This window comes from Myxocyprinus asiaticus, chromosome 23, assembly GCF_019703515.2.
Source record: "Myxocyprinus asiaticus isolate MX2 ecotype Aquarium Trade chromosome 23, UBuf_Myxa_2, whole genome shotgun sequence".
Lineage (NCBI taxonomy): Eukaryota > Metazoa > Chordata > Actinopteri > Cypriniformes > Catostomidae > Myxocyprinus > Myxocyprinus asiaticus.
The window spans coordinates 31327220-31342364 of record NC_059366.1 but is presented as its reverse complement, the minus strand read 5'-3'; the positions used below and the strand labels follow the sequence as shown (position 1 = coordinate 31342364).

Below are 15145 nucleotides of genomic sequence, written 5' to 3'. Positions count from 1 at the left end.
TGAGAACATGAACCATTCACAAACGCTGCTTCAGTGTGGGTCACACCCAGACACGAAAGACAGCGATCATGACCATCCAAAGTTGAGAGATAATGAGCGCAATCAGGAATAACACACAATCGGAAAGGCATCTTTAGAAAGTCGCGTCTTTAAAAAGACATTCCGTGTGTGCGCTCTTTTAGAGAAATATACTCTTTTAGAGGGGAAAAAAGCTCTTTCAGAAAATATACTCTCTAGTTTTTCTGCCGAAGCGCCCAGGGCGTTCTCTGCAGTGCACCAGTGCAGAGGAGGGAGAAGCCGCTGAAATGCACCGTCAGATCCAGCAGAGGTGAATGAACAGTAATATTCAGCTCAATGAGCATGACCGTTCGGCTCCGAAGAGAAAATCTGAATGAGTGGTTGCATACCAGCTCCTTTTATACCCGTATGTCCGGGGGAGTGGCATGCAAATTCCACTCGCCAATTTTCATTGGCCTTTTATCAAAGACCAGAGGTGTCTCGGGCTCCCAAGAGTGACCCCTAGTGTCACTACATCGACACCAACGTCGAGTGAGTGACAGATAGGCAACTGAGGCTGTAGTGGGCCTACCATTTGTGAACCTCAGCAAATCCAGATTTGTCAGACAAGGCGATGTTTTTCCAATTGTCTACTGTCCAGTTTTGTTGAGCCTGTGCCCAATGCAGCCTCCGTTTCTGGATCTTAGCTGACAGTAGTGGTACCCGGAGGGGTCTTCTGCTGCTGTAGCCTATCCACCTCAATGTTTGATGTGTTGTACATTCAGAAATGCTTTTCTGCATAGCACTGTTGTTACGCATGTTTATTTGGATTACAGTCACCTTCCTGTCAGCTTGGACCAGTCTGACCATTCTCCTCTGACCTCTGTCATTAACAAGCCGTTTTCGCCCACTGCCACTTGCTGGTTGTTTTTTGTTTTTCACACCATTCTCTTTACAATCTAGAGTCTGTTGTGCGTGAAAATCCCAGGAGATCAGCAGTTACAGAAATACTCAAACCAGCCCGTCTGGCACCAACAATCATTCCACGGTCTAAATCACTGAGATCACATTTTTTCCCCCATTCTGATGGTTGATGTGAACATTAACTGAAGCTCCTGACCCATATCTGCATGATTTTATACATTACACTGCTGCCACACGACTGGATGATTAGATAATCGCATGAATAAGTAGAAGTACAGGTGTACCTAATAAAGTGGCCGGTAAGTGTATGTTCATCATAAGATTGTATACAGATTCAATATTATTTATTAATTATTGAATTTGTTATTTTTATTTTACATGAGGAGTTTTCTGTAAAATGAGACCAATGTTTTGCCGTTAGTCCAAATGAGCTTTTAAATTTGGGTGTGAAAAACTGCAGGCAGCAGCCTAAATATGTTATATTTCATTTTTCAAACTCATATATGAAAAATGAGTTTAAGGGAGTAAATGTGAATGTGAGGTTAAATGTAATGATTATTAATTTTAAAAGATTTTACTCACAATTCTGGGCTTGAAAGGTGGTTCTAGCTCCCGACGGTTAAGTTTGTCCCAGTCAATGCCAGTGAAAAATGGGTGACAAGTAACAGCACTCTCTCCGCCGTCTGCAACCACACAACCCAGACGCCGAGATGGATTCTTCATCAGAAACTGAGAAAAATAATACAAATGTGAGATCTCTTCCTATTGAGACAAATATGTCTGTACATGTCTGACAAACATGCATCTCCTTTATAAAGATGCAAACTGCTTTTTATTTTGTTGTTGTTATTTGGCAGAGGCTATCAGTGTGAGATGCTATTTGCACCCCTATTTAAATACTAACATACAGTATAAGGGCATCCCTGCAGCATGTTTATTATGTTTATTTCGAGTCCCACAGACACCCTACACTAACTCCTACCCCTAAACCTAAACCTTACCTTCCCTTACAAAAATTAACCATTGTTTTATTACAGTAACCATAGTACCACCATCGTATTTTATAGTAAAATCAAAGTGACCACAAAATTGATTACTTTATGAAAACTATATTACTCAAGTAACACCATGGTTAATTGCATTAAAACAATGGCTTCCTCCAAAAAAATATTTACTACAATATTACTATAGTAAAACCATGGTTTTTTTTTTCGCGGATCAAACCTTTCTCTCAAATCCCCAACCTTCACTGTGACCAAATCACCATTATATTCATTTTTATGTATTATTATAAGCAGGGGCGTACTGGGAAGAGAAATCGGCCCTGGATTTTAAATAAAAACCAGCCCAAAAGTAGCGGATCCTGGCATAGGCGATATAGGCAGCCGCCTAGGGTGGCAACGCTCTCTGGGGCGGCACGACAGGGTACCTGATAGATGTGGGTGAGATACAGATCAATATTTAAGTTCCTTTTTACTCTAAATCTACACTTCCACTTTCAGACGTGAAAGTGAAACTAAACAGGCATCAAATGTGACTTTCAGATGTGAAAGTGAAGATTTAGAGTATAAAAAGGACTTAAATATTGACCTGTTTCTCATGTTGTTGTTGTTCATATTAAGGGGGGTGCCAAGTCGGATCTCGCCTAGGGCACCAAGTAAGCCAGAACCACCAATGGTGGGGGGGTGGGTGTTGTAGTTGCCCAGAAGTTGTTGAGCGTGGGGAGGTGCATGTCACGGGCCCCTTCGGCATATCGCGGCGCCATATTGCGGCCCGTTCAGCCCCGTTTGGCCCCGTTTCACGGCCGGCCCACCGGGAGAAGTCCCGGTTCTCCCTATGGCCAGTCCGCCCCTGATTATAAGTAGTATTAAAGGTAATATTAAGAGTGGAAACAGGATGGGAAAAAGTGGGACAAAAAGGTGGAATTGAAACAGGGTCATCCACACGAAAGAAGCACATCCACATCGTCACTGCACCCCACCCCACTTCTGCAACAGTTGGGGGTGCAGTTTGCCTTCAATTTCTGTGTTTCCACCAGACTATTAGTGTGCAAATAGCTGTGCTGTGAAGCAGGTGCTATTTACACCTCTCCGTTTGTTTTGTTTTATTGTTTGTTTGTTTATTTGTTTGTTTGTTTGTTTTTTACCTAAATTTTTGGAAATGTTGTTGTTTCGAATAGCAAACAAATCTGAAACTGCCCAAAAGTGAATGTTAAACTTCTGTGATTTTTATTAAATCACCACAGTATGATTAAACCTATGTCACATCAGTAATCAGAGTTTGACTATGACTATCTCCACATTAAGAGGATGGGGACAACATAACACACTCTCAATCTCTTGTGGGATGTTATGTCAAGAGTATCAATGTGCGGTGTCAAATTTAACTAAATCAGATTAAATCAAATCAAATTGTGCACTCCTTCTATAGCTACATAATAACACAAACATGCATGTGTATATACACACACTTGGTAAATCTAATACCAATTTGGAAGTGCAGCTGGGTACAATTCCTCATCAACTGTCAACAGCGACAAACTGTTCGGAGGGATAATCCAGTTTTAAAGAGCAAAAACATTATATTTCTAAAGAGCAAAAAAAAAAAAAAAAAAAAAAAAAAGAAAATCTGATATTCCTTTAAGTTAAAGCAATACATAAAGTACTATTTGACAAACACTTATTTTACAAACAATAGACCCTTTTAACAGACTGCGATAACATGTTTCTATGTAAATCTAGCAAACTTTATTTTTGCAATTTTTTTAATTATTTAGTGTAAATGTATAACATTATACTTTGTATTTATATTATATATTACCCTGGAATTAGTTTTAAAAATAGTTACCACAGATGCAAGGTTTCTAATACAGCGACAGTAAATTTGCCATCTTCTCTTTTCTGACTGTCTTATTCCAACGCTCTCTGTTTTTGTTTTTCTTCTTCATTTGGAAAGTTGTGGAAACATAATAGAAGCGATTTTCTTTTGATGTTGGAGCAAATGGGTAAGCAAAATATATTGCTGTGGTCTCCCATTCACCGCTATCGAAGTTTACCCTGTAATCCTTCCGTGTTTACTTTTCATGGAAATTTGAAAAGGGTCCATGGCTTCGTGTAGCTTAACTGGTAGTTCAAAGCACTGGTAATGCCAAGGTCACTGGTTCGATTTCCAGCTAAAGCCGGTGCCACACCAGCTGATTTTTGCAGTGATTTTCAGGTGTGAGCTTCATTAACATAATCGCCAGCCAGGCAGAGGGAGACGAAGCAACCGTTGGGACACCTTTCTGGCTTCAAAAACTGAAGAAAAAAAAACACATCCAGCTTGCTTGAAAGAATTGTTCTGTCACTGTGACCAATTAGCTTTTTCTTTTACTGAAGAATATATGATATAACTGTTATACCTCTGACTGAAGAGAGCGAGATCTCAGCAAAACAATCTGTGTGTGTGACACCCTTGGCCAAAATCGGGTTGTTTGGAGTCTGCTAGTGTGGCACCGGCTTAATGTATGTACTGATAAAAATGTCAAGTTGGAATAAACTTAGTCGGATGTGATAGAAGTACAGTATCTACCAAATGCGTAAATGTAAACACTTACACTGTACATAACATTTTTGCTATATGTTTATTGATTAAATTATTTACAAAAAACATTGATGGGAAATTCTGATGACCTTTACATTTATTCACGAGTGTAAACTTCAGGTCAGTCTCTGTAGCTATATGCAGACCTGAACCATGCTTAGAAGGTCCATTCCTCTACTGAAATATGTTTATTTCTGGTGTATCTACATCAGATACACAGCACTGCAATAGGACTGAGGTCTACCACTCTATAAATAGAACTGTTTCAGCAAGTCTATTGATCGACTCTTCGTTTGGTCAATGTCATGTTGGTTGGCCCAAATTTGAGATTTCATCACAGGCAGCCATCCTGACATTCAGCGGTAGAATTTCCTCGATACAACTGGGAATTTACTGGACTTTTAATAATTGCAAGTTGCTCTTGCAATCATCCCCAGCACTATTACAGCTCCTCCACCATGCCTCACAGTCAAACAAACACTATAGAGGAAGAGCAGGGGTCTGTGTGCATGTGTACATTTGATGTGAAGGCTCTTTATTTATAGCTACAGTCATGTGAGAGCCGTGGATTGTGGATCAAGGCTAAATATAGTGACGTAAGAGAAAGTGCAAAAGGGGCAGAGAGAGATCAGATGGTAGGTATTTACTGTTTGCTGATGTTCTTTGTTGCATGCAAAGAACTGACACGGTTTAATTCACACCATATGCTTACCTCCAATCATGAGGTATAAACAATCACTGTCTTATTCAAGACATTCTACTGTTTGTCTGTATAAAGCCAGGGCCCTTAAACAAATACTGAGCAGCTCACCGCTTTGAGTATGTCAATAGCATTGGCGCTGAGCCAGGACGCGTAGATGATCTCTTCGTTCAGGATGGACTCAAAAAGGTCATCCTCATTTTCTGCCTCAAAGGGGGCGTGGCCAGATAGCATCTCATACAGAAGCACACCGAGAGCCCACCAATCAACCGAAGGCCCATACAGCATCTCCTGAAGGATCTATACATGCATATTAAATACACAAAATTACATTTACAACTCTGTCATACAAGATCTATATATGCATATACAAAATTACATTTAAAACAGTGTCATACACACAAAACAGCTACACACAATCTCACGCATATTTTACATATAGTTTTGTGTTCTAAAATACACATTTCAAGTCAAGTAATTTTTTGTTGTATAATAACGTAACGTATATTTATTAGAAAAATGCAATGTGAGTATGTGAGATTTCTCATTTGTTTCATGCGTTCTAGAATTCTTTGACATGTGTTCTAATGTTTAAGCACATGTGGCAGGTTCAATTAAGTTATGTGGCTGTTCTAGAATTCTATGATAAATGTGTGTATTTTGGTGTGTGTTTAGAATGTCATGGAGTTTTTGAAATCACCTCAGGAGCAATGTAATCTGGGGTTCCACAGAAGGTTCCCGTGACAACACCTTCAAACATTCCCTCCTTACACATGCCAAAGTCAGCCAGTTTACAATGGCCATCCTTATCCAGCAGAACGTTATCCAACTTCAGATCCCTGTGACATAAACACGCATCGCTATATCCAGATTCAGAATTTAACAGCATACACACAAACAGGTGATGTTTGCTCAGATGCTCAGTTTTGGTTCTGATCTATTAAATTATTCAAAAGTACATTAAAATTGCAACTCACACAAAACATTTACTTGGATAGAAAGTTCAAAGTAATTTTGATATTTTTTTTATGAGGCTTAAAGTAAAAAATGTCTAAGTGGCATAACCGTCCAGAGACAGTAAAAAAAATGTATTAAAAAAAAAAGTGTCTCAATTGAAAAAAAAAAAAAATGTTGGCATAAGTATTTACGAATAATGTTTTATTATTATTGCTTTAAAAAATAAGCAGAGAAATACCTTAAAAAATAATAATAATATTTGAATGCCGGTAGCGATTCTGTTTTCATGTGACACAAAAAAGACCCCTTTAGACCCTCTTTGTGTGAAGTTATAAAAAAAAAAAATCAGATATTTAGACATTTTTATGAAAAGACACAATTTGCTCAGGTCAAAGGAAAACTTCTATGAAAACGTCTTTATATTTGTGACTCAAACGTGCTTTTAAAAATATTCAACAACTGCATGATCACTGTTATAAAATAATTTGTCAATTTACTGAATAAATGAAAGCCAACTCTAGCATATTTTGCGCTTGAGAAACATGAGATCATGATGACACAGGTGTCCCATTTTAATAAAGGATCGTTTGAGCTTTGAGTGACTGTGTGGATTGCAGATCAGCTCTGTGCTTCAGCATCGGTGCTGTTTGAAGCTGTTTGAGCATTTTTAGATTGCAGCTTTAAAAGGCTATGGGGTAAAAGGTTTGTATTAATGGAAATGCTGAGGTAAGGATCAGAGTCTGGTAGTTTTAATGAATCTCAGAGGACAGAAGCAGCGGTTCAAAAAGGCAAGTAAAAACACACATCAGCGAATTCAGAGACATTCAGAGAAATCAATTCTGTTGGGTGTGTTTGTGTCTAACCTGTAGACAATTCCCTTGCTGTGGAGGAATATGAGTGCAGATGTAATTTCCGCAGTGTAAAATCTTGCTCTGTTTTCCTCAAACTTCCTGGATTTCTGAATATGAAACATCAGATCACCTCCATTCACAAATTCCATCACAAAAAACAGACGCTCCTGTGGAAGAGCACAGAAGAAAATATATAAATGTTGGTACATCCTTTTCAGATGTATTTCAGATTACTTCCCCTAAATTGCTCATTAAAACAAAGCAAACTGCGGCTTGTTTTACATGTCAGTCAGACGTTTTTTCTATTCAAGTGCTTGATTCTTGGCTGGAATATAGAGCAAAGTGTACCAGATTTTATGCAAGTTAAAAGTCTGGCTTTGTGAGACTGCATTTAATCACAGGGTTTTTTTTTATTATTAATTTTATCAGAAACCCATGGCACATTCACTAATGACCAAACCCATCACATTAACACACACATGGACAGACACATACACACTGCAACAATCCCAAACACTGCAAGCCTTCTGAGATCATCGATTTGTACAGCCCCACTGCGGCCCGATCAGACGTAATCTGGCCCCTAGAGGGTCACGAGTGCCCTTTGTATGTCGCTCACGTGTGGATGGTTTATGAGATTGATTGTGTGTGTCAGTGCTGTGAAAGACCTACGACAAACTGGTTCATAAATTATTCTTCTCATTACAAACACAAAAACGCACATGCATTTACTCGGTAGCGAGACCTTGAGGGTGTTCCTGCATATACATGTTCATGTGGACTTTGCAGTAATAAATCTAGAGAGGTAATCATGTCAGATCTGTTCTGCTCGACTGAACGTGAAGTCTAAGCCTTCAAATCCTTTTGCAAGCTGTGTGTGTGAGTCAGGGTTTGCCTACATTGTGGGGCCCAAATATCTCCACAAGCATAGTAAAATCTGAAATGATCTACATTATGGGCAAAACCCAACAGTCGTCACTAGAAAAATGGTTTAATAAACATACTAAATAAATTAAAATATAAAAATGCAAAAAGGTCTCTGTGAGAAATAGGGTTAAAGGACAGAAAATTTCATTAACTCTGTAGAGAAACAACAGAAGTAATTGAAATGTCCACACTATGATAGAAAACAAACATGTGTGTTGTTTAGTTCTAAGTAAAATTACTCTGCATTTGTAGTTTTACATCACATTCAACATTAAAAACACTGATCTTAAAATAAGAATACAGATGCTACAGTGTATGTGTGCGTCAATTGAGTATCTATGATTGTAAAAGCTTTAAAGACTATTTTAGACAAGCAATTCTACAGGCTTTAAGTAAAACTCACGCAAGAAGATTACAGATGACCCATAACCTCTCATGACAGAGAGAGAGACAGTACACATACATGGAAAATGCAGTGTAAACGTTTCCCTGATTAATACGTATTGATGTAGCTCAACCTGTGCTTGATTCTCTAGTGCCCCCTACTGAAGGTTCTGCAAACCCCTGGTTTTGCTTCAAGATTCAAGAGTGCATTCATTGAGTGGTAACCTTACATCAAAAATGTTATCGAACAAAAGTAACAAAAATGTCCTTAAAATCAAAATATCATTGTGGCAAAATTGTGGAGAAAGTCAGGCAAACCATACTCATGCCCGTTTTAAAACAATACTGGACTATAATTAATGGAACCAACAATCATGCCATGCTCCAAATCACTGAGATCAAATTTTTTTCCCTATTCTGATGGTGAATGTGAGCATTAACTGAAGCTTCTGACCTGTATCTGCATGATTTTATGCACTGCACTGCTGCCACACGATTGGCTGATTAGATAATCACGTGGATGACTGTTGGTGCCAGTTTGAGTATTTCTGTAACTACTGATCTCCTGGGATTTTCACACATAACAGTCTCTAGAATTTACTCAGAATGTTGTCAAAAACATTCAGTGAGTGGCAGTTCTGCAGACGGAAACACCTTGTTGATGAAAGAGGTCAACAGAGAATGGCCAGACTGGTTCTAACTGACAAAGTCTATGGTAACTCAGATAACCGCTCTGTACAATTGTGGTGAGAAGAATAGCATCTGTAGATGAGAAGAATGGCGCAGTTTTGGTGGCACGATAGGGACCTACACAAGATTAGGCAGGTGGTTTTAATGTTATGGCTGATCAGTGTATATATACAGTATACATATATATACAGTTGTGCTCAAAAGTTTTCATACCCTGGCAGAAATTGTGAAATTTTGGCATTGATTTTGAAAATATGACTGATTATGCAAAATTTAAGTCTTTTATTTAAGAATAGTGATCATATGAAGCCATTTATTATCACATAGTTGTTTGGCTCCTTTTTAAATCATAATGATAACAGAAATCACCCAAAAGCAGTGTCTGTAACAAGGCCAAACATTCAAGGGTATGTAAACTTTTGATCAGGGCCATTTGGGTGATTTCTGTTACCATTATATATAATTATGCATATTATAGCTAAATTATATATAAAAGATGCAAAATAGTGCATCTATGTAGGCTTACACAAAACTTTTTAAAAACAAGAAAAATATGAAAGTAGGGATAAACACAAGTATGGGTAATTTTGGGTACAGTTATTATATATGTATTGATGTGTATAGACACATGCGTATTTGTATATATATGGTTGTGTGTACAAACAAATACGCACATTAGAACTGTACCATTTCTTATTATTCTTTCTTATTAATTTTTCTGCACTATTTCTTATTGGTTTTTCTATTTTATTAATATATAAATGTATTGTATTATCTTAGTTCTTTTTTCATTCTTTTTGTGATAATTGTGTTATAAGTCTATTTCAGTTATTATTAATAAAATGTATTGAACAACAATAAAAATACAAACATGAAAAAGAAAAAAAAATCTAAACATGAAATGTATTAATATTACAATTAAATGCCTAATGCTAATTAATAGACCCAACAATTAGCAATATTCTTAACATGAAATAGGCTGTCTAGGACAGTTGACAATTATGTAAATGCATAAAACACAGCAGAAGTGTGATTTCCCAGGCATTCAATGCATGAAACAAACACCGGGCCAAATATTGTAGCAGTATTAGCCATATTACAAAGTGACGGTTCAAAGAGTATGACTGGATGTCATACATGCATTACATATATCCATTGATAAGCATATAGATAAGCATTTTTTCCTCCATTTTAAAAGTTGGTAAGCCCATATGTTTTGTACTACTGCTCTTATATGGTTAGCAGCATTTTATTATTTGCATTTAGCATTGTTTTTCCCTGCTGTTTTCATACCCTGGCAGAAACAACACTATCCCTATCGAACCCTATCGAACAATCCTGTGATCCATTTTTGGGTCGCGACCCACCAGTTGAGTCCTACTACAGTAAACCACAGTACATGTTTACATTCAGAGAACAGTTTGAGACTGGCCTCTCAAACAACAGTGCAGGTGTGGTGTGTGTTTGTGTGCGCGTGTGTCTCACCGGTGTCTGGAAGCAGCAGTAGAGCTGAGTGAGGTAAGGATGAGAAGATGCGAGGGATAACACTCGTTTTTCTGTCATAGTGCACTCCACATCATCATCCTGAAGAATGATGTCTTTCTTCAATACCTTCACTGCAAACACCCAATCAGAACAGTTTAACCGGACCAGCATCACCTAGAAACACACAACACAAACAGTGTGAAGGAGCATGCAGCATCGTTCCTTTATTTTGCACACTACTGGCCTGCTTATACCACGTCAAAATCATGTCAGGATAAGATTTTATAACGAAACACTGTTTAACCTTCAAAATGTCCAAAAGCTTAAACATTTGCACTGCAATAAACCTTTTTTTAATTTTTTTTTTTTTACAGAGTGTAGGTCAGTTTTCTGCCCATGAGAAAATACTTAACGACCACTAAGATATTAATTTTTGGGTCACTTTGCATAACAGCAAGTGAATCTTGATTGTCAGAAAGTTTGGATTTTGCATAAAAGTGAGTGACTGAATGCATTTCACTTTCATTCAAGTGACCATTTTTTTAAGCCATGAATAATTTTGGTAAAAAAAAAAAAAAAAAAAAAAAAAAAAAAAAAAAGAATAGTATACAAACTTTTGTGTTATTTATTCACATTGGGCCTGGTGAGAACAAGAATAATTCTTGAACACAGACCTTGCCGAAACTGCCTTTTCCCAACACCTGCAGGAGCGTGAAGTTAGAGATTCCCAGCTTTCGACTCGGCTCTTGTTTAGATTCACCTCGATCTCCTCTTACACTCAGTGTTCGGGAATGAAAGTCCAGACCTGCAGGACCCTGAGAAGAGAGAGAGTAAGTCACCATTCACTTTCATTGAATGGAAAAAATGATAGAATAGTGACTGAGACATCTCCTTTTGTGTTCCATACAAGTTTGCAAAAACATGAGGGTGAGTAAATGATGAAAGAATTGTCATTTTTGGGTGAACTAACCTTTTAAAGTTTGTGTTTTGTTTTGTACCATTTTCATTGTATGAAGCCAAGCTACACATAGTTTTTACAATACAAATATACAGTTATTTGTGATGCCAATAAAGCACATTCAACTTAAACTGTAGCCTGAGAGCTACACAATCACAGACTTTTACTTTCTGAAGGATTATGTACACATGAGTGCATATAATGTACCAGTGTGTTGCGTTTGGTCATTCCTCCTGGTTCGAGGCCCATTTCTGCCAGTTTATTGGCCAGTTCTACATTGTTGACTCCACAGTTCGGTGCAACATTTCCCTTACAGCGGATATGGACATTCATCTTACAAACTACAAGCATAAAACCACAACACACAAAATGAGCAGCACAAAACACTATCAGTAAGAAAGATGGGTGGAAGGGGAGACAGAACAAGAGAAGTGTACTTTTGCAGTGTAGTCCCTGCCGTACGAGGCCCCACAGCAAAGAGCCACAGTGGTCACAGAAGGTAGGAACCTTATAATTGTGGATGCTGAACTTATGTGGAATGTTTATGCTGAAACCCTGATTTGTAGTCTGCAAAGGAATGGAACAAAAACAGAGGGGGGAAAAAAGTGAAAATCAGTGAAAAAACTTTTTAGCAGTTCCGTTCCTGGCCAGCAGGTGGAGAAAGAGCATTTGTGTTCATCAGAAATAATTTCAACAATATGGGCTGGCTTTGTGTTTCACAATAGATGTGGGGGCAAAATTGCTAAAAATAGCCATAAAAAAACCTTTTGAGAAAATCCCCACACGGAAAAAAGCTGACTTGTCTTGGACTACTTAAGTATTATTTTAGGGTTGGATGTGTGTGTGTGTGTTACCTGTTCCTTTGCCGGTTTCTTCATGCGTGGACACACTGTAACCACAAACTGATGACATCGCTTGTGTACCACACAGGTGCACACTGTTATGCACACACAAACACACACAGTTGTTTATAATCTAGATCACAACCAGTTTAAATACAGATGATGAATTATTAATTTAGAGAGTGTCTTCTTACCTTGACATTGGTATCCTTGTTTCCCAAATACACCCCTAAACACACACACACACACACACACACACAAAACATCATGTACAAGTTTACAAATTTGTGTGTAATTGCATTTTTACGTAATTTTGTTAAATTGAAATGATTGGGACAATTTAAGACTTAAATTGAAAACAACTTATATAAATGTGTTCTGCTCGTGCTTTTATGAATAAGGCCCATTGTGTTTGTGCGCATAATTCCAAAAGCACTTTGTAAATACTGTTTAAAATATTGGAAGTTATAATATAATATGTACTTCAACAGTAAAAGTTAATTGTAATTACTATATGTTATATTATGTATTTCTACAAAAATATCCAAAAACATGTGAGATGGAGTTCATTTGTTGTCACCTGGACAGCATTTTTCATTAAAACAAAGTCCAGCTACCCTGGATTCGACTCTACAGCACCTGACATTCTACAATGTTTTGGGTATTACCCAAAAGCATTATCAGCTAATGCTGATGTTAAAGCAACTAACAGTACACTTAGAGTTACGGGGAAAGTCTCCCAGTAGAAACCTGAGGTTAAGTGTTGATAGCTAATGGATCAACCCACATTGGCTTTGAACCTATAAGCTTTCAGCTACTAGCCTAAGTTACCAGACCACTACACCACACAATTTCCATTTAGTGTTTGACAAACTTCACAGAGTTAAAGGAATAGTTAATCTAAACATGAAATAGCAATCATAGGAAATCAGCAATCGTGATTCTTTAAAATATCTCATTTTGTGTTTCGCAGAAGAAAGATCATATGGGTTTGGAACGACATGAGAGTAATGACTGATGAATTGTATTTTTGGGTGAACTATTTCTTTAAAAAGATGCATGTATGCAATAAAAGCACACTACCATATGAACTCTTTGCAGTGGAAACAGAATGTCGGTTGTTTTAGGAAAGTGGACATGAACTTGTGTCCATTGACTTGGTGGATTCTCCTTCGTACTGCCTGTTGCCGCTTTCGATTGAATTCCTTATAGGGGCGAGTGCTTCCTGCAGCATCATCTAAACAAAAGAGGGGGAAGAGCATAATCCTTTTATATTATGATCATCTTTTTAGAGGAACAAGGCAACATCAGAAATATGCATATGTACACATGTCTATTCTCTGCAGACCTAACCACAGGCCTTGAAAGGAAGCTTGTTTCACTCCCCCCTGCACAGTGGGTGTGCAATTCACACATAGCAAAAGATTCACAGATTTGATACTGAGACAGGCGTAGAAAAAAAATAAAAAATTGACCAAAGGTGGCTTTGTGTGTGTTGGTGGGGCACAACAATTTTAATATGCTGACAATTCCGGTAACAGTTCAAAATTCAGAAAACATTCACAAATCCACAGATATTTCAAAAGCAAAAGTGGATAAATTAGGATTACCATTGGTAATTTTCACATATACACACACAGTGAAGCACATGTGTGTGATGGCCCAGAAGTGGCTCTACATTGCTTTCTGACTTAAGTTCACCTAAAAATTAAAATTCTTTGATCAAAAACAAAACAAGAACTCTTAGGAGAGAAGACAGCATTTAGGAGGGCTGGTGAAAGTGGGCATTTATAGTAAAAAAGGACTTGAATACTGATTTGTTTCTCACTCTATCACTTTTGAAGATATGGATGTAACCACTGGAGTTAAATGTATTACTTTTATGTTTTTCTTTCAAAGTTCTGGCCACCATTCACTTGCATTGTATGGTCCAACAGAGCTGAGATATTTTTCTACAAATCTTCTTTTGTGTTTTGCAGATGAAAGAACGTCAGGGATGCATGAAGGTCAGAAAATGAAGAGAGAACTTTCATTTTTGGGTGAACTATTCCTTTAAAGTGTGTCAGCAGAATAAAACTTTCTCAGAAAAAACAAATTATCAGAGGACTAGAAATACTGCAATCCAATAAATTATGTTTGTTAAATGAAAGAGATACAGAGAAAGAAAGGGAGAGAGTTCGAGAGACAATTTGATAGGGACTTACCATCTGTAAATGAACCTGTGAGAGTAACAAGGATGTAAACCTTACCCTCAGGTTCAAGGTCAACCTAAAACACACACAAAAACAGTAATAAATTGAGGAGAACAACTTTGGATTTCCATTAATTTGATAATGAGTGATTGATAATGATAAAAAGTGATGAGTTCAAAGCTTAGACACACCTACTCATTCATCAAAACTATGAAATAATACAAATAGAAGTATGGGAAATACAAATTAACCTCTTAACGACAGGTGGATCTAAAATGACCCACTTGCGTATTTGTTTACATTTAATTTACGTTTAATGAATGTTTAAACTGTGAAATTGTAAACAAATATTGACATCCAATATACACTATATGGCCAAAAATATGTGGACACCCCCTTCTAATTAAAGAGTTTGGTTGCTCCGTTAATACCAGTGAAGATAAATCATAATTCTACTCCAAACAATGGCATTCTAGGGCATTCGGTGCTTCCAACTTTATGGCAACAGTTTGGGGAGAGCCCTTTTCTATTTCATCATGAAAATGCCCCTGTGCACAAAGCAAAGTCCATAAAGAAATGGTTTACTGTGTCTGATGTGGAAGAAATTGACTGGCCTGCACAAAGCCCAGACCTGAACCCCACTGAACACCTTTGGG

General features: G+C 37.5%; 1 protein-coding gene across 3 annotated transcripts in view; it reads right to left on the bottom strand.

Annotated features, from left to right (window-relative positions):
• The window catches only part of LOC127414034 (protein kinase C eta type-like), a 41098-nt gene that overhangs the window by 11800 nt on the left and 14153 nt on the right, over positions 1–15145 (bottom strand). For 2 of the 3 annotated variants that reach the window (XM_051651698.1, XM_051651697.1), the window contains exons 2-13: positions 14502–14565; positions 13381–13534; positions 12492–12526; positions 12310–12392; positions 11893–12022; positions 11663–11796; positions 11172–11312; positions 10498–10671; positions 7024–7178; positions 5904–6042; positions 5315–5503; positions 1504–1650 (exon numbers count right to left, since the gene is read on the bottom strand). In XM_051651698.1, the coding sequence (XP_051507658.1) occupies positions 1504–1650; positions 5315–5503; positions 5904–6042; positions 7024–7178; positions 10498–10671; positions 11172–11312; positions 11663–11796; positions 11893–12022; positions 12310–12392; positions 12492–12526; positions 13381–13534; positions 14502–14565 (1545 nt within the window). Of the gene's footprint in view, positions 1–1503; positions 1651–3616; positions 4218–5314; positions 5504–5903; positions 6043–7023; positions 7179–10497; positions 10672–11171; positions 11313–11662; positions 11797–11892; positions 12023–12309; positions 12393–12491; positions 12527–13380; positions 13535–14501; positions 14566–15145 lie in introns of those variants that run through there. The other variant, XM_051651699.1, reaches the window with a different exon arrangement.